The sequence below is a fragment of the Clarias gariepinus genome, chromosome 21 (assembly GCF_024256425.1).
Source record: "Clarias gariepinus isolate MV-2021 ecotype Netherlands chromosome 21, CGAR_prim_01v2, whole genome shotgun sequence".
In the NCBI taxonomy this organism is placed as follows: Eukaryota; Metazoa; Chordata; class Actinopteri; order Siluriformes; family Clariidae; genus Clarias; species Clarias gariepinus.
The window spans coordinates 24,808,235-24,829,502 of NC_071120.1; the positions used below are offsets into that span (position 1 = coordinate 24,808,235).

The window sequence follows — 21,268 nt, forward strand, 5'->3', positions numbered from 1 at the left end:
TAGAAAATCCATTAACACCTTCTGACCAATTCTCAAGAAGAATTGAGAAGCACGTTCTCTTATTTTTTAACAACATAGAAAGTTGTCCCAATGTCCTGTATCACATACAGTACATCCCTTACATCAAAAGAACAAGTCATTAACCCGTTCTGGGAAAAACAAAGAGAGAGGAAGTTACGTCGATATTGACCCAGACATGGACAATAGGAAGAATTGCCATATAAGGAATGAGGAAGAAGAGACACATACAAAAGTTAACACATTCAAAGGAAAAATTAGATCATCAGAAAACCCTGTTAGTATTATCGTTTTCATGTTTTAGTTATGTTTTATTATTTATTATTTTTGTATTAAACACCCCTTTCAGGGGTCGCCACAGCGAATCATCTGCCCCTATCTAACCCTATCCTCTGCATCCTCTTCTCTCACACCAACTAACTTCATGTCCTCTCTCACTGCATCCATAAATCTCCTCTTTGGTCTTCCTCTAGACCTCCTGCCTGGCAGTTCCAACCTCAGCATCTTTCTACCGATATATTCACCATCTCTCCTCTGAACATGTCCAAACCACCTCAATCTGGCCTCTCTGACTTTATCTCCAAAACATCTAACGTGGGTTGTCCCTCTGATGAACTCATTCTTGATCCTATCCATCCTTGTCACTCCCAAGGAGAACCTCAACATCTTCAGCTGTGCTACCTCCAACTCTGCCTCCTGTCTTTCCTCAGTGCCACTGTCTTCAAGCCGTAAAGCATCGCTGGTCTCATCACTGTCCTGTACACCTTTCCTTTTTATTCTCGCTGATACTCTTTTATCGTACAACACACCTGACACTTTTCTTCACCCATTTCAACCTGCCTGTACCCGCCTCTTTACCTCCTTTCCACACTCTCCGTCGTTCTGGACCATTGACCCCGAGTCCTTAGTTCCCATCTGTGACGTCTTTGAACTGCATATTAAGAGCTGCAAATACAACATCTGAAATCAACTCAAGACCTTTCAGATTTCCTTATTTTGTCATGAAATAACTAAGAGATAGGCCACAACTAGGTATCAAAGTGTTTATCAATTGATTGTCCAGTCACATTTGATTGGTCAAAAATTGGGGTTGATTATTATTATTATTATTATTATTAAATACTTAAGGCAATATTTCATTACAGCCCTCAAATAAGGCTGGATGTAGTTGTTGATTGCTTCATTTCAAATCCATTGTTATGGTATACAGAGCCAAAAATCCAAAACACTGTTCAAATGCGTAAGAGTCTGACTGTATAAACTTACCCTATAATCTGATCAAACCACTGAGACACTCAGAACTAAGTATATTTTAAAATGTCATACATACTTGTCGTATAGAGATATAAACAGAAGTTGTATTATATGCCACCACTTCATCTGTAATATATGGATATTTTTTCTTTTATTTATTTATTTTTTTCTTTATTATGTAAAAGTAAAATATCTGCCAACTCAAATGGTTCCCCGAAGCAATTCCAAGAAAAACGTCATGCTCATTGGTGGATTGTTTCAGGTGCTTCAACAGTTCCAACGAAGCCCCGGAGTGCTCATTAAAAACCTTTAAAGGAGCTATAACTGGAGGCGTGTACAGCTGTAATATTGTAATTAGGTAGCTGTATTTCATCTCACATACACACAGACACAGGATAATAAAGACCGAGCAAAAATAATAAACTGATAAACAAATGGCTGTCAGACTTTTGTACCTGTACAGGTGTAAATAGTAAATAGTGATCGAACCCCTTTTAAACCTCAAGACACCAGTTTTGGTCTGACTTTGATGCAGTGTATAAAAGTACAAGACGTCCTTGTTGGTAACTTGAAGTGACACATCTGTCTGTGGGAACGGTACACAGTTGTACGCTCCAAGTCATTTCCACATGTCTGGGCCTTTTTTAAAGGAGTTCCTGGGAGGCCGGCGTTTCAGACATGAATTAAACAGGAAGTCCGATTAAGGCTTTGGTGTATTCTAGGAAATATGCCTGGGCATCTTTCTTTGGGTGTTTTTCACAGTCGGTAAACAAGTCTCTTTAGTGTCCTGCGTTTTTGGAACTGTGACCTTAAATGCCTACTTTCTGTAAGCTGTTAAGGTCTTAACGACCATTCCACAGGTGCATGTTAATTAATTGATTATGGTTAATTGAACATGCATGGAAAACATTGTTTAAATCCTTTACAATGAAGATCTGTGAAGTTATTTGGATTTTTACAACATTATTGTTGAAATACACAGACCTGAAAAAGGGACGTTTCTTTTTTTTGCTGATTTTTACTTATCAAAGAGTTAGGAAAAAACTTCCGTATTCAACATGTTAATACAAATGAAGGATGGCAGAACATCTGGAACAGCAGCATCAGCAACAGCAGCAGTCGTACAGAGATCAGCTCCTAACTTTAATGAGACATATTGATTATAGGAGAGAAAGAAAAAAAAACTTCTATATAATCATTACCATCATCATCCCTGTTGAAATGCACAACATCATTTACAACTGATTTAAAAGGGTCACTCTTTACACTGACTGCAGCTGCAGCAATTATTATAGGGTATTCAGAATAGCACCTACTAGAACAGTACTATATAGTGTGTAAGGAATAGCACATGGATGTGTGAGAACCTAGTCATTGAATTTTGCTTTACATAATATTGATTATGCTTTATATTTATTTACGAATGACACACGGATTGTTTTTTAACAGTTTGTCTAGTTTAATATATATATATATATATATATTCCTGGTATCACTTTTGTGGCAAAAACCCTTTAAGACTTATAGTTACTGTTTGACCTCATTGAGCTGTTACACATCACTAACACTGGAGACTCCTTCATAAATAGACATCTCGTCACCATATCCCACCCACACCTGTGGAGTGTCCATCATTCAAGCACCTGTTTAAGATGTTTCTACTGTATATAAACCCAAACATGTCAGAACCAGCAGCTATACACATTAAATCTGTGATCTAAATGAGCTGCTGTTATAGAAAAGTGATCAACACCTTCTAAACCAATCAGCTTTAATAATCAGCATCACTCAGGTATACAGTAAGCTAAAATTGTAAAGACAACATCATCGCCATTAGCAGTGCCATGAGAAAAAAATTATGGTTATGTAAATGCAAAATAAGTTCATATTAAATGATCTGTATTTGTTTTGCAACACACCTGTATTTCCATATTACTAAAGTTGCCAAGTATTTAAAAACTACTCGCAAACTACTAAAGGTTTTACCCTGATTAACACAGACACTAGTGGTATTCCCTACTGCAGTTTGTGTGTGTGTTTTTGTGTGTGTGCCGCATGAGAACTAGCGTGATGAGTCATCCCATGAATGCTTATTGGCAGTAGTGTTTGCTGTCAGTGTAACTGTTTTATTGCGTCACCATGTGGCCATTATAAGTATTGCACAGCTTAACATAGCAAAAACAGGGCAGGGTGCCAAAACTTTTCTACAAATAGACTTTTTTTATATATATATATAAATAGAGAGTCATAGGCCACAGGTTATTTATAATAAATTACATACATAATACATAAGAAGTAAAGAACAAAATAAAAAAGTTATTTTGTTTTCCTTTTGTTTTTGTATTTTTTATAAAGATTGCAACAAAGTTTATAAGTTTTAAAACAGACAACACGCTCTACATCTATTGTGTTATTCCTTCACTAAATATTCCAGATGTTGTTGTTTATGTAAACACGGAATCTCTGTAGCATTAATGACCAAAAGTTTTATTTCAATATCATTTATAAAAAAGCTGAAAGAATGAAATAGAGGCTGGTCTGGTTGTGTGATACTGACACATAGTGTTTAAACCAGGAACTTTTTACTTGTATGTTCTTATTCTTGTATATTTATATTCATATGTATAAACACTAAAAAAATACATTACGGTTTACAGTCACAGAGGTTATAATGGGTTATGTCGGCTTTTCAACGTTCCTATACAGTTCGAATAAAACACAACTCCTACAGTATGTCTAATCACTGTGGATGGATTTCTTTGTCTGTAATAACCGGTAACACACTCCTGTTCCCACAAGCGAACACAGAGGACGTGTCTACAGACCCAAACTGCCTGAGGTGGAACTGCAGAGCCAGTTTCCGTGTCATGACCTTCAGAGATGCAAATGAGGACATCACCTCACCGAGGAGGAAGGCCAGATACAGAGAGTGCACTGCTCGCTCCAGAGGGAGGATTATCAGACCTTCATCAGTGAGGAAGAAGAGAAGGATGGGCATCTGGAAGGCTAGAGAGATCAGCAAAAAAGCAGCAAGCTCTGGAACCTTATGGAAGAAGAAAGGAGTAAAGAACTGTACTGATCAATTTCAGTACAAACACACACACACACACACACACACACACACACACACACACTTTATTTATACTCATATCACCTTTTCTTTTAGGTTCCCAACGTAGCCGAGATATAGCCGGAGAGCTTCGAGTGCACTAATTATTACCATCCCGCCCACCATTAGCCACTGGTAGTATCCAGCCAGTAGCGTGAACTGGGTTTAAGACAAAAATAGAAACATTAATTTGGTTTTACAGTAGTTGTCATATGTCTCAAACAATAATTAAGCAATAATTAATTGTCAAAAATTATTTATATGTTATTTATATATCTCCCTCCAACCTCAAATCAAACCAAAACTTCTTAGGATCTCTTAATTATTTTGCTTGATTAAAATTTTTATCTTTCTGATGCTTACTTTATTGAAAAAATCACTTTACCTGAATAAAAACCCTCAAAGTGAAATGGTTATTATTATTATTATTATTATTATTGTTGTTGTTGTTGTTTTTAATGTTTCTATTTATGTATCATTAATATATTTAGAATATGATAAACTATTAAAAAAATTATTTCATGACTGTAAATTATTATGATACTTAAATTTTGGGACTCAAATGCTTCACAGCGACAGGCTGCAAGGTGCTTAAGATACACTATAAAAATGGCTTGTTATACAGTATAACCACCTCAGCAACCTCACCGCCGTGATCACCTGTCATGATCTGCACCCGTTTCTCACTGGTTCATACTTTAATTTAGATGGTGTTCATACCTAAATGATACATGGGCCACTGTGTGGCGTTACATACAAAAAACATTTCTCTGAAACTGGACTAAAAATGAGAGACATAGAAATTATTTAGGAAGTCTGGAGAACTATTCCGCAATACTACATTAAAAATTGAAGAGAGTCTAACTCTTTGGAAGCAAAATATGAAGAAATGATGTGTAGCTCAAGGCTTTTGCACAGTAGTGTGCTTTGGATAAAATTTGACCTGTATACTGTATATTAACAGCTGTTTTATAGTGACTGGAACATAGTGTTTATGTGCGATTTTGAATAGTGAATAGAAGTATAAACTGACTTGTTTGTCTCTCTTTCTCTGTGTGTGTGTGTGTGTGTGTGTGTGTGTGTGTGTGTGTATGTGTGTGTGTGTGTGTGTGTGTGTGTTTGTGTCAGTCAATGGGACAGTAGAGACACTGCCTCAAACCCGCCCATATGTCCACTATATTTGCCAGAATTTCCACATATTCAGAGTGCCGTAAAAAACTCTTAACAAACTCACAAGTAACAAGTAATCTAATAATTCTTAAAAAAAAAAAAAAAAGATTTCCAGGCAACCAACATAAATCAATAGTAGTCCGTGTTTGTGTGTATTTCCATGCTTGGGGACTCTAAATAGGTTCTAAACTCCTATAATGGAACAGCAATGCCCCATGTAGACTCTCTACTGGTGTCCCTCAGGGCTCAGTACTTGGTCCTCTTCTGTTCTCCCTCTATACCTAGTCTCTTGGTAAGGTCATAACATCGCACAGATTTTTATACCATCGTTATGCAGATGACACCTAACTTGTTCTCTCCTTTCCTCTTTCAGACACTCAGGTTTCTACCCGGATCTCAGCATGTCTGGCAGACATTTTATCCTGGATGGTAGTTCATCAGCTGAAGCTCAATTTGAGTAAAACTGAACTGCTGTTTATCCCAGGCAATTTATCTCCAGGACAAGACTTTGTGATCTCCCTGAACAACAATCAGATCACACCTTCAGCCACTGCTCGCAATCTTGTGGACAAACATCAGTCATTTTCCCTACACATCGCTAACCTTACTCGCTCTTGTCGATTTCTTCTTTACAACATTAGAAGAATTCGCCCATTTCTTTCTTCACAGGCTACTTAGGTGCTTGTTCAGTCCCTTGTTATTTCAAGACTGGACTACTGCAACTCACTTCTGGCAGGTCTGCCTCTGTCAGACCACCATTTGTCCTCTGCACCTGATCCAGAATGCAGCAGCACGTCTCGTTTTCAACATTTCCAAGTTCTCCCACACTACCCCACTTCTCCGCTCCCTGCACTGGCTTCCTATAGCTGCCCGCATCAAATTCAAAACCCTGATGCTCGCCTACAAAGCTAAAAATGGCCCAGCACCCACCTACCTCTCTGCTCTAATCACACCACGCACTGCACCACGTTCCCTCTGATCCTCCAGCACTGCTCACCTTGTTCCACCATCTCTCGGGAATCGAGGAAGAAATTCATCCAGGCTCTATTCTGTTCTGGCACCTCGGTGCAGGAACAAACTTCCTCTGGATGTCCGTACAGTCAATCAAGACGTACGTTGGTGACAGTAATTAAGATAACATTATATAAATTGGTTCAGCAAAAGAAGAACCATGTTTTGTCCTGTCAGTAGAAACAAGCAAGAAATCATATTCCTCTTTACACTTTAGTGTAGCCCTTTTTTTGATGTGTAGCCAATCTGAATCTGGCTCTAACCTACAGTCCGGCAGTTAGCATTGGGCAAAAAACAACACTACTTAGTGCAAGTGTAGAAAGTATGTGGAAGGGTCATACAAGTAAAGTTTCATCCTACTGTTACAGTATTACAAATTATTATTATTATTATTATTATTATTTGTAATACTGTTATTTGTTTTGCAATTTTCTTTATAATTTACAAACTAGTTTATTGTTTTGTTCATTAATTAAGTCAGGTAATGTTCTCTTGTATTACAATACTGTATGTGTGGCTATGATTTTTTTTTTTTATTATCAATTTACAAATTTGGTAAAAGTTCCTTTTAAAAGTTTTTGTAAGAGCTTCTTTCTGAAATATCAATTAAATGTTAATCATCCATTTATTGTTGATATTACTGATAAAGTGTTTAGTAATACACCAAAATCAATCAATCAATCAATCAATTAATTAATCAATCAATCAATAAATAAACAAAAAAAATAAAATGTTTTAAAAATTAGAGACTAACTATAAAGGAAAACTTCTTCCAGGTCAAAAGTGTAGGTGGTGAAGGGCAGAACCAGTGAGATTTTGCCTTGAGAATAGCTTACGATGATGCCTTAACAATGCCATTGACTACAGCACATTATATCTTAAAGCCTTAATCCCAGAGTGTCATATTGTGAAAGTGTAATATTATTAGTTCATCTCCATACTGGCTCCTGTCACCACAATAGACTCATTTACTTGAGTTTCTTTAACCCATGGCCTCAGTATGTTAATTTGTGGTTGCACCTTATTTAAAAATAACCACAATGTCACCCCAATGGTTCAATGCTTCTGGCTAAAGTTAATTTAATGAATTAAACATAATGGCAAATTGTATATATTTTAAGTAATTTATTTTTAATCATTTATTTATTTTGAATGTGTCTGGACTATTTCTTAAATGACAAACTGTCCAACTTTATACTCTAATGGTATATAAAATAAAAATACTGTAATTTACTGCTACAGTACTGCTTTATTCCGTGCACTTCACAGCAACACGTAAACATTTTAATTGATTTCAAAATTCAATAGATGGTGTTGTACAGTTTTTAAAACATGCTTATAAGTGTACAAATTCCATGCGAACGAGGCATGCCTAGTTTAGAATATACATTATACAAATACATTATGTGAAACTGGTTACACCTAATTTAAATAATATATTCACAGTGTCACCTAATTTATCGATGCTTCTGTCTAATGCAAAGGTAAAGAAACAAATTTTATTTTTATATTGGCCAGCTGACTAGTTTCTAATCTGCACCTATGTTTTAGTTGAAACTTCTGTTTTTATTTTTATTTCTTTAATAAGACTGAAAGACTAAGACACACCTTTAAGTCCAGCATGACAATCTCGGAGAGCCACCAGAAAGGAAAGAAGAACATATTGAAATAGAGAAGCATCTGTAGAGGCAGGTGAGATGAAACCTTGCTGGAAACTGGAAATGTGTTGGAGATATTCAGTATTAGAGGTATTCTGCTGAGTGTGATGTTTAAACTGCAACATCCCATCTGATTAAACACTTTATGCATAAGCATTATTACTGTTGGCTTTCTAAAGAGAAGTCAAAAGCTGGGCTCCTAATTTCCAGCATTGAAAATGTAGCGATGTCAACTTTACTGTAGATGTAAAACAGTAAAACCTCACAATGTTCAGGAAGTTGGTACAAAATGCATTTTCAAAATCTAAAACTTACCTTGATCGTTAACTCCATAACCACAATCTCTTGTTCTGTTGTTGATAAATATGGCACTGCTGGCGTGCACCAGACCCACTCTGAGATTCTGGGGAATTGGGGTGTAAAACACTGGCATGGTGGCCTAAAAGAACCACTCATCCATGCTGCACTTCGTCTCTGAGGCTCTGTCTCGTGTCGGCTGAGATTAGTGACAGATGGCTAAGCGCTAACCAGATTAAATCCCCTGACAGGGGATTAACGTTTGTCGTGCACATGCCTTGTCTGGATTCTGATTAAATGTGCAAACTTAATACAAGGTGCTGAACAGTTACCATTCTGAGTTCTAGCCCGTGGTGATTAGACACTCTGTTTAAAGACATTCGATCCAATCTGACAGAATCAGTGGCTTTTCGTAAATGAATGAATGATTGGTGCACCGTGCAAAGGTTTTTCAAACCCATTTATTAGGAAATTCATTATGTTTAAGTAATCAGTTGCAAACAGCTGCTGCACCAAACTAAAGTTCCCTCAGTCCAGAACCTGACCCGATTGTGAGGCCTTGAGGTCCTGGTCGTCATCATTTTAGCTCAGTGGAGTTATGGCTGTTGGCCACCAGGGGTCACAATTCATCTCGTGGCGCCATCATGGGGAAGTTTTTAAATTCTTCAGGGACCTCTTCGCCTTTCTGCGATCTCTTGTAGAAACCAAGAGAGTCCAGAAGATCACTGATCTCATCTGCCTTCATCTTCTTCAATGGAACAACCTGAGGGGGGAATAAAAAAAAGTAATCTGAGCAGTGGAGATGAATTCTCCTGGAATAACCTCCAAGCCCTCCTGCAACCCTGTGTACAGGATAAAGCGGTCTAGATGATAAGATAAAAGACAATCACAAGAAACATATCTTACCTTCACCTCCTCATCCTTGTCATTGTAGAAGATAAGACGTGGGTTTTTGTTGTCCCCAGAATCATAGTCGAGATTATGACTTTTACAAACAGGTTAAAGTGAACAGTGACTCAAAGATGATCCAGTTGTGCATTTCAATGGTTAGACAATCCAGCTCTAAAACCCCTTTACTTTTTCATCTAAGACTAGAGGTCTTTAACCTCAGAGTAAACTGGTTTCTGAGTATGAACAGACCTTTTTATACTAATTCATGCTAGTGTGAGGATACTACAGTGCCCAGCGCTCCATGACAAACTTGTAGAGCTCGGGCATCTTCTTTATCGCTCATCCCACCACGCTGGGAGCCTCGGAAGAGAAAACAAAGAAGTGTTAAGAAATGAGAAGTTGTTTTAATTATATATTTTTTCAGTTTTCTGATAAAATACAGGAAGTGAGCAACAATAGTGGAATAAAGCGATATTTACAGCACAAGGTCATGTGTTCTAGCTACTATAGTTAGTTAAAACCAGTTTATCATGTGCCACGGTTTGTCATTATTATCCTCACACAGTTTAGATAAAATAAAGTCTAAATAAAGCAATAATGCTCATATAAATATAATAATATATTAAGAATTAAAAAAAGGTTGTCCTGTGAAAGGAATGTAATTAACAGCTCGGTACTGTGAGCAAACCAGAGATAGTGTAGTAGTAGTAGTGTGTCCAAACCTATTTTATTCCAAAGCCATTTTATTCCTTATATATCACAGGACCACGCCTTACACCTCCAGGGTCCAGGGTCAATTCCTGTCTTGGTTTTTGTGTGCATGTAGTTTGCATGTTCTCCCTGTGCTTAGTGGGTTTCCTCTGGGGACTCCGGTTTCCTCCCACAGTCCAAAGACATGCAGATTAGTGTGTTCCTAGAGTGTGAGTGTGTATGCGCCCTAAGATGAGTTGGGTGTACCCCACCTCATGCTCTACTGTAAGTCTCCTGAAATATGCCTCAGGCCCCCCGTGACCCTGTATGCAGAATAAAACAGTACAGATGACCCTAACCCTAACCCTAACCCTAACCCCATGGATGAGTGAGTGTTTTATGTTGTGGAACTCCTATAAAACATCATGTTAAACTGTATTTTTTTTTTCACTGGTTTCTTTTAAAGGTTAAATACATTTTTAGATAAATAAATAAATAGACACAGATTCTTGTCTTGTCAAAGAAACTTTTTTTTGCGTGTAAGGAAAACATTGCATATTTTCCTCTGATTATTACAAAACCCTTGCACTGGAGACTCCTTCCATAAATGTTACATTAAAATCTCTTTATGAAAGAGAAAATTCACCCAATTACTGTAAGAATTAAGTTTGGTAAATCTCTTTACGTGGCAAATCCTCCATTTATAACCACTCTCTGGTTACTCTGGAAATCATTACAATTATTAATTGTATTTATTATTAATTAGTGCACGAAATATGGGATTTACCTTAAAGCTAGAGTGTTGTTTTTCGGGAAATAATCAACACCTTGTGAAAAGTGTTGTTTTTTTTTTTTTGTATTTAACAGTGTGGTTGTATATAATACAACTATGCATTTCAACCCAAATCTAGTCGCCTGTCTGTTCATCTGAGTTTACCGCCTGTAATTTTCAGTCGTCACTGTGTGATTGGTCATAGGATTTTGCCTTAGTATTGTTTTTACTTCATAACCACAAAACTGTCCATATTCTCTATTAAACTACTCACGATCAGTTTTCCTCTGGCAATGATGACTTTCTCTTCTCCAGCCGGACTCTGTGTCGTGTTTTCCTCGGTTTTCCCCGTGGCACAGAGAGCCAAGACGATCAGCACCGAGAGCCACATGGCCAAGTCCCACAGCAGTGGAAACTGTCTGTGGGAAATACAGGTGCATTGATATCTGTATTCATGTGGCGAAGCCTGATTGGTCTGTTCAATGCCATGTCTCTTTGCACAAGATGAATGCAAACAGGTAGTGTTTTAACGTTTTTATGAAAAGGCTTTGGATATAATAATGTGCAGAATAGACATCCATTTACTAATATGTCAAATAAAAGTCATTTGAAACACATCTACTGTAACGTGTTTATGCTAATGTGCACAGTATTTGAATGTTTTAAATAAATGACATAAAACTATAAATTTGAAACTAAAAAGTAATAAAGTCCTTAGAGCAGTTTAAAACTCCCTCCCACTACCTCTACATTTAGCTGAAATATCATATTTAATACTTTCGTCATGTTTTTATTAACGTGTGATTCCATTTGCAAAATATAAATACAATTATTTCAGTTTGTAGTCACTTATTATTGAATTTACAGTAATCCATTAACCTAAATATACAGGAAGCTGCATCATGTCAGTTTCATCAAGATTATAAGTTACTTATATTGTTTAGCATTTAATTTCAAGGTAATATTTTTAAAATAAATGTTTTAAATGTTGAATGCTAAATTTGTAAGATGTGAGTGCCAAAGAAGCTACTTCTGAAGTTGATGCAACATGGAAGTGACCAATCTTGCTTTCCTAAAAATGTTAAATAACTAACTTCAGCCTTTTTGGGGAGATGATTTTATATGTGTCCCATTTTTCAGCGTTATGCTGTCTCGCTTAAAACAATGATAATTTAAAATACCAATTATTAATATTTCTTTATGTGTATTGGTATTGATATTAAAATTGTTTTAAGTTTCCTAAAGCATTTCGTACAAAATTAAGGATTATTTTTCACAAAAATCTGTAGTGTCCGTAACCATGTCAAATTTATATTGCAATAGCTTAACAATTTGGAATTTTAAAATAATATACTTTTTCAGGTTTATTTTTAACATTTTCATGTGAAATCTAAATTGGCTGAGTTTCATCTGAATGACAGTTAAGACAGTTGAAAGATTTGAATTCAAAAAAGTTCCGGACATTACAGACATAAAAGGGCATGAAACCGTATTTAGCAAATGTGTTTCTTTTAACTAATAAAAAAAAAATGTGTATGTATATATTTTTTTAAAAACGAAGCATGGATCAGGAAATAAGAAGCATCAAGTATTGTAAAAAAAAAATGCTGTTATATGATCCTACCTGAAAATTCAGTTCTGCACTTAGGTGAGATACGTTTTAGCACCAGTACTATGTTTTGGCCAAAAGCATATGTTCTGCATTTGCAAACATTGTGCCAATTTTTTTTTTTTAATATTCAATGTTTTTTTTTTTTTTTTTTTTTAAATACAGTATAAGGGCTAAGGGGTCTATCTAAAATCCCAATTATTAATAAAACTGTACATTTTGCTTATTGCCTATTTTTGAGCTCATTGCTTTTAGTTCAACATTTTCTGATGAAACTGAGCCCCTAAAGGTTTCTCGAGTTTCCCACAGTTCCAGAAACCTTCTTCACACCACACTGGCTTTAACGTGTTAATCTACTCCAAACAGAACTAAAAGCTGCTCATAACTCACTCACTAAGGCTTATAAATTACTCAGGACCGGTACTGGTGCTTTTGAAAGAGGCAGCGGTCATGCCCTCTGAGGGCTCACAGGAATATTTACACAGGTCCCTCAATCTATAGCTGCCTTCTATTGTCGGAGTGTGAGAGTTGTTTTTATCAGGTTTATGTCCATTGCTGACATTTCAGCAAACACTGACAAAACGGGTGGAGTTAAACAAATGTAGGAAATGCACTGGCATTACATGCGTGTACTCACTAATTATAGTAAACACCTGACAGACCCTGAGGATTTAAATACAAAAGACCAGCACCACCATAACCGCCACTACCACCCCCAACAATAACAACATTATATGTGGAGTAGTCTGGAAAATCCCATCTGATACAGTATATCTGACCTACTTAAAAAAAAAAAAAAGTTAAAGAAAATATTCTTTACCAAACAATGCAGGCTTTCTGCAAAGATCACATACAGAGACAAACAGTGCGTTTTCTAAAAAGTGTAGGACAGCACAGTATGCACGGTATGTTTTATTTATTAGGTTCAATTAAATTTTATCATTATAGAGCAGGTATATTTTTAATAGATAATACAGTGAAGGCTTTAAGTGGAGTTTTTCAATGTTCCTTCTATTTAAAGGAAATTTCTCCCCTTTTCACTTTTAGCATAAGCAGAATGGACTTGCCTGAAATTTACTTCTGTAGTTTTTACAGTACAACTCCATATGTAGTAGAAATAAGTAGAATTTGACCATATGACATATGAACATATTGCACTAAATACCAGGAGGAACAATAAGTGTGTTAAATTGAGTTGGGACATGATGTTTTATGTTGTATGTTTATGTAGTGTTATGGTGCATTACCAGTAAATAACCAGCAGAGGGGGTGTTTCCTGTCACACATAACCAGTGAAAATGGTTTCCTCCACCCCCCCCCCCCTCTTTTTCTTTCTCTCCTTGTTCATCTTGTTATCTCATTTCCTCTCTTCTCTTCCCTTCTCTATCTCCTTCCACTTTTCATCCTCTCTCATCTCTCCTCATTTTTATATGCTTGCCTTTCCTCCTTCTTCCCTACCCCACATTCCTCCTCTTCTCTTCCTCCTCTCCACTTCTTAATCTTTTGTTCTCAATTTCCTGTTTTTTATATATATTTCTCTTATTTATCACTTTCTTCATATTTCTCCTCTTACTTTAATTTCTTCTTCCTCGCTCTCATCCATTCAACACTTTCACTTTCTCCATCTTTCTCCACATCTCTTGTGTGTCTATTCATATCTTCTCTTATCTCCCTTCATTAATTACTTCTATTTTCCCTTCCTCTTCTCTATCTCTCCCTTACCTTTATTCCTCTTCCTTCATTTCTCCATCCTTTAATTACTCTCTAACTCTTTCCATCTCACCCTAACATCGATCATTCATGTCCTTTCTTTTGCCCTTTATTTCACTTGTTCTCTTCACCCTCTTTTTTCCCACTATTGCATTTTCTTATTTCCTCTCTCTTTATTACCTTTTTGCCTTCCTATTGCTCAATCCTGTCTTTATTTCTTGCACTTCTGTTTCACTCTCTTCTTCTTACTCTCTTTTCCTTACTTCTCTAAAACTCCCTCCATCTCATTTTTCATTCATCTTTTTTGCTCTCTCTCTTCTCTCTCGCGTTAGTCCTAATTCTCTTCCCCATACAGTACATGCCTTTTTATATCTTGCTCTGCCAATTTTCTCTCTCTCTCTCTCTCTCTCTCTCTCTCTCTGTTTTCACACTTTTCCCCCTCTATTTCCTATTTATTGATGGTAAAAACCGTTGGAGGCAACCTTAAAGCATTTGTGATAACTGAGTATGATAACAATGAGTCTTCCATATCACTGTGGAAAAATTTTGGCCCACTCTCCTTTGCAGAATTGTTTTAATTCACCCACATTGGAGGGTTTTTGCGCATGAATAGCATGTTTAAGGATCTCTATCAGATTTAAGTCCGGACGTTGACTAGGCTGCTTGAAAACCTCAATGTTTTCTTTTTTTTTTTACATATTCAGAGGTGGACCTGTTGGTGTGTTTCGGATCATTGTCCTGATGCATAACCTACGTGCGCTTGTCACGACCCGATGGCCGGACTTTCTCCTTTAGGATTTTCTGGTAGAGTGCAGAATTCATGGTTCCATCCATGTTATGGAAAGTCGTATGGTCCTGAAGTTGTAAAGCAGCTCAAGACGTCACACTACCACCACCATGTTTGACTGTTGTGTATGATGTTCTTTAACTAAAATTTTGATGTAACTGGGAAAACCTCCCAAAAAGTTTAACTTTTGTGTCATCGGTCTACAGAATATTTGCCTAAAGATCTTGTGGATAATCAAGATGTTTTTTGTCAAATGTGAGATGAGTGTTTGTGTTCTTTTTGGTCAGCAGTTGCTTTCGACTTTGAAGTCTCCCATTAAGGCCATACCCCCCCCAACCCCCAGTTTTTTTCTTTTGCTGGACACCGACCTTTAACTGAGGCAAGTGAGGCCTGCAGTTCTTTAGATGTTGTTCTGGGTTCTTTATGAGCTCCTGGATGAGTCGTCATTGTGCTCTTGGAGTAACTTTGGTCGGCCGACCACTGTTCCGTGTTTTCTCCATTTGTGGATAACAGCTCTCACCGTGGTTTGCTGGAGACCAAAAGCCTTTGAAATGGCTTTGTAACCCTTTCCAGACTGATACATTTCAATTACTTTGTTTCTCTTCTGTTCTTGACTTTTTTAAGATGATGTTTTGCTTTTTGCCATACCGTAGTTTAACGTGCTTCACTTTGTCAGACAGGTTCTATTTAAGTGATTTCTTGATTCAACAGGTCTGGCAGTAATCCGTCCTTACTATTTCCACACAGGGCCAGGTCTGTTTAAATAGTTTTTTTTCCCTTAAGAAATTAAATCATTATTTAAAAACAGCATTTTGTACTTACTCAGGTTATCTTCATGCAATGTTAAAATGAGTTTGATGATCTGAATCAGTTATGTGTAACAAATGTGCAAAAAAAAAACCACCCTTTACAGCACAATACCATAAAGGTTCCTTTGAACAGAAGTATACAAAGAGAGAGAGAGAGAGAGAGAGAGAGAGAGGATGCGAGGACTATTTGTGCCTAAACAGGAATGCTTCAGTGTTACGCAAACCCTACAGCCACATCTGCGAAACAAATTCACATTGTTTCACATGCAGGTTCCTCATATTCCTGATATTTATTCCTGATGCTTTACACCTCTCACTACAAACATCCCTTCATCCCTGATGACTCACTTGTGCTTGGATTATGACCAATCAGGATGCTTATCCTGTCCTTTTTGTGTTTAAGTGGTCGGCGATCCTAACACTCTCAGACACACACGCACACACACACACACACACACACACACACACATACACACAATATCCCCATGCCTGCTTTAAACATACTCTCCCCTGGTATGCATAATAAGGAAGCGGAAGTTATTTTCAGCTGCAGGCTCTCATCCTCCCTGTTTACTTCATCCTCTTCTTTTAAAAAGAAAGAAAGAAAGAAAGAAAGAAAGAAAGAAAGATAACTTCTTTGGTTTTCTCAGCATTCAGCATTTCTGTACAGCTTCCTCCTGTGAATAATGAAGGCTGTGTGTTTGATCCTGCAAGTCTAGGTCCCCAGGGCACTCATTAACACACACACACACACACACACACACACACACACACACACACACACACACACACACACTTTACAATTTACAGTCTAAAATATTTCTGCTTCTAATTTCTGTTCTAATATCTAAACCTAACAAACCTAAATAATTCTTTTGACTATGTAAAGCTGCTTTGCGGCAATGAAAATTGCTAAAAGCGCTATACAAATAAAATTGAATTGAAATTGAATTAATATCTGCTACCTACACCACTGCATTTCCGTGATGCAACAGCACACACAAATATAGTGACGTAGAAAGTACAGATATTTGTTTTAGAATGTAATAAAAGTAAAAAAGGTTTCCACTAATAAAACTACTGAATTAAAGTATTTAATTTGTGAAAACTGTTCTTAAGTACAGTAACAAAGTGAATTGACTTTGTTACCTTCCATCAGTGGACTTTGCATTGAAGTTGTGGATACAATGATGTTTTTAGTGATGAGATGCTTATTTAACATAGGAGTAAGGAGTCTCCAGTGTCGGTGCTCCGTAACAGGATATTTCACTCTAAACTGAAATAAAAGGCAGCAAGCTTTACAGAAATCTAAATATATACATTTTATACAGTATCCATCGGTTTGTTGCTAATGAGCAAGTCGGAGGTCATGGTGATAAGAAAAACTCCCTCGGGCAATATGAGAAGAAAAGCTTGAGAGTGCCCAGACTCAAAAGAGAACCTACTGTAATCTTCGTCATAATGACACCGGAAAATGCGATTATAAATAATTTTTTTGTGTAACTGTATACTAAAAATGGTCAAAGAGTTAATCAATGCTAAGTCTCCCAAAGAAGAAGTTTCTGTCATTTCTGAATCCATCTATCCATCTATATGCCTTATTCTGTGTAAAGTCATGAAGGACATGGATCCTATCCCTGGGAGTCGACACTGTTTTGGCGATGCCAGCCCATGCGGGGGCACAAGCACACACTATGGGCAATTTTGGAAACACCAATCAACCTGCACTGCATGTCTTTGGACTGTGGAAACCAGACAAAACCAGAAGATGCAAATTCCACACGCGGGATTCAAACCCAGGTCATCAGTGCTGACGACCACGCCCATTTCGGGATCCATTAGAGCTTTAACTTTATGTCTATTGTACTAAAAGGTCATCTGGCTGGATGGAAGGAATTTTTGTCTTGCAGGTGTTCATGTTTTGCACTTTCTTAAGAACAGCCTGCTAGTAATTTTTCCCTCTCTTTTTACCGCCATGCGACAGAATGACATTTATTGCTGCTATAACATGAGTGATAAGAGGGAATAGCTCCCCCTGCGCCAACACCGACTGTAACTATAAACTTATAAAAAAGTATGACATGGCATGTTATAGCAACTTACTACTGTATATTATAATAGGAGCAAAAAAAAAAAAAATGAATATTGGCGCCATTATATCTAAGCTTTTGGAACCCGAGAACCTCTGCGGGACGCTTGGGCAAGACCTTTAACCTTCAGCTGCTTGTATATGCATGTACTTGGATCGGATTCTGCCTCCTTGGATAAAAGCATCAGCCAAACGTTGAGCAAAAAGTGCTAGATAGTAGGACCCAAAGGGTAATTTCCTTTTCGCCATATATTATTTTTAAACGGGTCTGTTTTAGCATGAAGATCACGGTCGAGGTCTGACATTTCCTCCCCGCTGCACCCTGAGCTCCAGGGAGAGAGGAAAAGAGGCAGTGTTTACAGATTTCGAGCTTTTGCACTGATGACATCACCACGCCAGGGACCGGATGTACGCTGGATAGAGTAGCACCGCGTACCGCATACACACCCACACACACACACACACACACATGCTGAAGTCCAGAGGTGACCACATCAGAGGTGATATCGAGAGAGCAGACTACAGCAGCAACGCCACGGCTCTAATCTCACACTGATAATGAAAAACACATGCTCGGTCAGTGAAACAGCCGAGAAAAGAGAGTGGGAGGGAGGAAGAGAGAAAAACACACACACATGAGAAGACGTTTCATAATGACCTGATTCTTTTTCTCTCGGCGGCATCAGGTCGAGATTTTGTTCAGAATAAAACTGAAACTTCTCATTATTCAAGGTCGCATATTGTGTTTCAGGGTGGCTGGTGGTCCGGCTCTGGTCACAGCGGGACACACGGATGGCAGGATTTACACCAGGTCAGTGCCGGTTGACCCTGGTAAAAGAGAAATGAGTTTAAGTGTGTACCAGTGAGTTTTTTTTTTTTTTTTTTTTTGCCCGTGCCTGTTGGTACAGACCGCACACACGTTCTCTCTGTCCCTTTTTAAAACACAGTTAGAGAGAGACAGAGAGAGAGAGAGAGAGAGAACCTGGCCTCTCTGAAACCTGAAACCAAGATTGGCTTCACAACTTCCTCTATGGAGAGACAGAGAAAGGGAGGGTAAAAAAAGAGGGAAAAAGAGAAAGCAAGAGACAAAATGAGGGAGTTCAGAGAGAGAGAGAGACGGATAGAGGTCTGTTTTCCGTTACAGCCAGATCCTCTTTAATAAACTCGGCACAAATTATGCTGACAAAAGAGGAAAAGAGAGCAGTGATGGGGAAGAGGCAGACAGCTGTTTGCGAATCGTCTTTATTTCGGACACTTATACGCCAAAAGAGACATAATCAAATTTTTAATGCTGCTGACCAATGCACAAGGATACAAGAACCACGAATGACGTGGGTGTTCGAGTCAAACCGGGACTTTTAAACACGGTTCTCAAAATAATCCCAGCGTTTCACGAGTGCTTGGACACCATCAAGGTCGAAAGTTTTCACAGACTGCTTGCTTCACGTCTGAAACGCCAGCCTCCCAGGAACTCCTTTAAATGGCCCAAACATGTGGACGTGGTGTTGGTGAACGATTGTGTGTGCAGTTCCCACAGACAGATGCGTCTCTTCCGCCATTCCACTTGTTGAATGTCCACAGGAACGACTGCAGTGGGTTTAGGAAAGGTTTGAGACTAGGAATGCAACAGCTGGAGCAAATATTTTTTTTAGCATACTGTTGTTTCAAGTCTTTTTTCGTGGTCCAAACTCCCATAACCCTCCTAAAATTGACCTTTGGAGTCCGTAACGACCTCGGGAATGTTGGACATTAAGTACCAGTTTAGTGATTAACCACAATGTTCACAAAAATAAAAACCTTGTGTTTAGCTGGCAAATGATTATGATTAAGATCAGAGACAGCCAATAAGAATGCATTTTCACACTTTGCTTTTTAGTTTTCACACAAGTAGTGTTTAATTAGCAAGATGCACCAGTCAAGCGATAGAAATGGATTCGATGTATTAAAGTTCAAGAGGGCCAGGGGAAGCTCAGGGGTTAAGGCAATGCCACTGAATGGAAGGTTCCAGGTTCAAACCCCCGCAACTGTTGGGCCCTTGAGCAGGGCCCTTAACCCTAAAATGCTCAGAATAAAATCTGTCTTTTATAATGTGATAAAAATGTAAGTCGCTCTGGATATGTAACATAAGTTCGAACTTTCTGGCCCAACCTGCTACTTTAAAACAATGAATAAATGAAACGTAAAACAGTACTTGTGTGCTAGGCGGAAGTTTTTTTTTTTTTTTTTTCGTTTAACTTGCAATGAATAAACGTTCTAGCACTTGCTAGGCTACGACCGAAATAAATTTAATGAGGTGAGCTAAATATCGCAAGTCTAAAACCACCAAAAAAAACAAAGCTTTTATTGGCTTATATTGTTTCCCAGTTAATTATAATGTATTTCAGGCTAAATCACTACATCTTAAATCACAGTGCCAGCTCAGTTTTGCTGGAAATAATATATGCACGCGCTCTCCCACACACACACATATACACATAAACGGATGTGATCTCACTCCTGTGGTTCTGCCTGCTGAAGTGCTGAGCTCAGCCTTTTGCGCCTGGAGGCCCACGACAGGGCCGAACGCCTTTGCACTAACATCGCTTTTCCTCTCATGGCGACGTGCCCGCTGCTCCATGCCAGCTGCTGAGAATGACCGAACGCTGATATGGGAGCGGCTTCAGAAAAGAGAGGAGTAGAAACCCAACGACATCCGGCAACAATGCTGGCAGTCGCTCCTTCCTGTCGCTCTGCAGGGCCAAAAGCATGGAGGAAACAGGAAACTGCAGATCTTCTAATCTACTTTACAGTAGTTTTTCATATATATCTAATATTATATAATATATTTAGATATAATTTTTTTTGTTGAGCCCCTTGTTACATTCCACAGTGGCACAAATCTGCCTGTTAACACACACACACGTATATATATATCGAACCCCTTTCAAGCGTAACTTAAGCCTGGGCTTCTTTCTGCTTTGCATTGCAGAAAATATTTGCTTTTTTTTCCCCTTCACTCATAAATTTCTTTCTTCTGCTGCATTTTTTTTTTCCACACAGCCTGAAATTGCTACCAGATGTGAAAGCAATCCGGTCGTGTCACCATAACGACGGTCCGGGTAGTGAATAGATTTGGGGTTTGGGGTTGTGGGGGCCGACTGGAGCTCGACGTACGTTCAGTATGTCATGTTAGCACTCCTTCATGTGTGGCCGGTCCATGCAAACCACGTTCAGTGCCCGTGAGTAGATCCTTCCGAAAGAGAGCTGAAGAGATGCGAAGGAACCTTCGCTCCTGAGGGTACACACGCTGGCTTTATCATAATGTTTACCTAACACTTCATACGGCTCTAAACTGCAACTGAGACTTGCTGACATAATGAGGACGGCTGTGTTATAGGAACGTTTCCTACACTTG

The 21,268-nt window shown here is 38.1% G+C and overlaps 2 protein-coding genes and 1 long non-coding RNA gene across 3 annotated transcripts in view; 1 reads left to right on the plus strand and 2 right to left on the minus strand.

The window, feature by feature from the left end:
- Positions 1 to 3,618: 3,618 nt before the first annotated feature.
- zgc:112294 (transmembrane protein 17A) lies at positions 3,619 to 8,692 on the minus strand. The gene is made up of 4 exons (XM_053481329.1): positions 8,536 to 8,692; positions 8,171 to 8,277; positions 4,427 to 4,540; positions 3,619 to 4,315 (listed from the first exon to the last, which is right to left on the minus strand). The coding sequence occupies exons 1-4, from the start codon at positions 8,651 to 8,653 to the stop codon at positions 4,013 to 4,015; spliced, it is 642 nt and encodes a 213-aa protein (XP_053337304.1). The 5' UTR covers positions 8,654 to 8,692; the 3' UTR covers positions 3,619 to 4,012.
- A 268-nt stretch (positions 8,693 to 8,960) lies between these two features.
- On the minus strand, positions 8,961 to 11,289 carry selenoe (selenoprotein e). The gene is made up of 4 exons (XM_053481408.1): positions 11,145 to 11,289; positions 9,692 to 9,768; positions 9,424 to 9,502; positions 8,961 to 9,280 (listed from the first exon to the last, which is right to left on the minus strand). Exons 1-4 carry the CDS (start codon positions 11,259 to 11,261, stop codon positions 9,137 to 9,139), a joined length of 417 nt encoding a protein of 138 aa, XP_053337383.1. The 5' UTR covers positions 11,262 to 11,289; the 3' UTR covers positions 8,961 to 9,136.
- Positions 11,290 to 18,401: 7,112 nt separating this feature from the next.
- The window catches only part of LOC128509267 (uncharacterized), a 29,621-nt gene continuing 26,754 nt past the window's right edge, over positions 18,402 to 21,268 (plus strand). Inside the window, exons 1-2 of the long non-coding RNA XR_008356025.1 lie at positions 18,402 to 18,450; positions 18,626 to 18,685. This is a non-coding gene — a long non-coding RNA (uncharacterized LOC128509267). The remainder of the gene's footprint in view (positions 18,451 to 18,625; positions 18,686 to 21,268) is intronic.

What these genes read in the sequence shown, in the direction of transcription:
- zgc:112294 (XM_053481329.1), bottom strand. Translation starts at nt 8,653, where the DNA reads ATGCCAGTGTTTTACACCCCAATTCCCCAGAATCTCAGAGTGGGTCTG. An exon ending in TTGTCATGCTGGACTTAAAG is followed by an intron (nt 4,541 to 8,170) that starts GTGTGTCTTAGT and finishes TCTTAAACCCAG; the next exon opens with TTCACGCTACTGGCTGGATA. An exon ending in TTGGGAACCTAAAAGAAAAG is followed by an intron (nt 4,316 to 4,426) that starts GTGATATGAGTA and finishes TTCTTCCATAAG; the next exon opens with GTTCCAGAGCTTGCTGCTTT.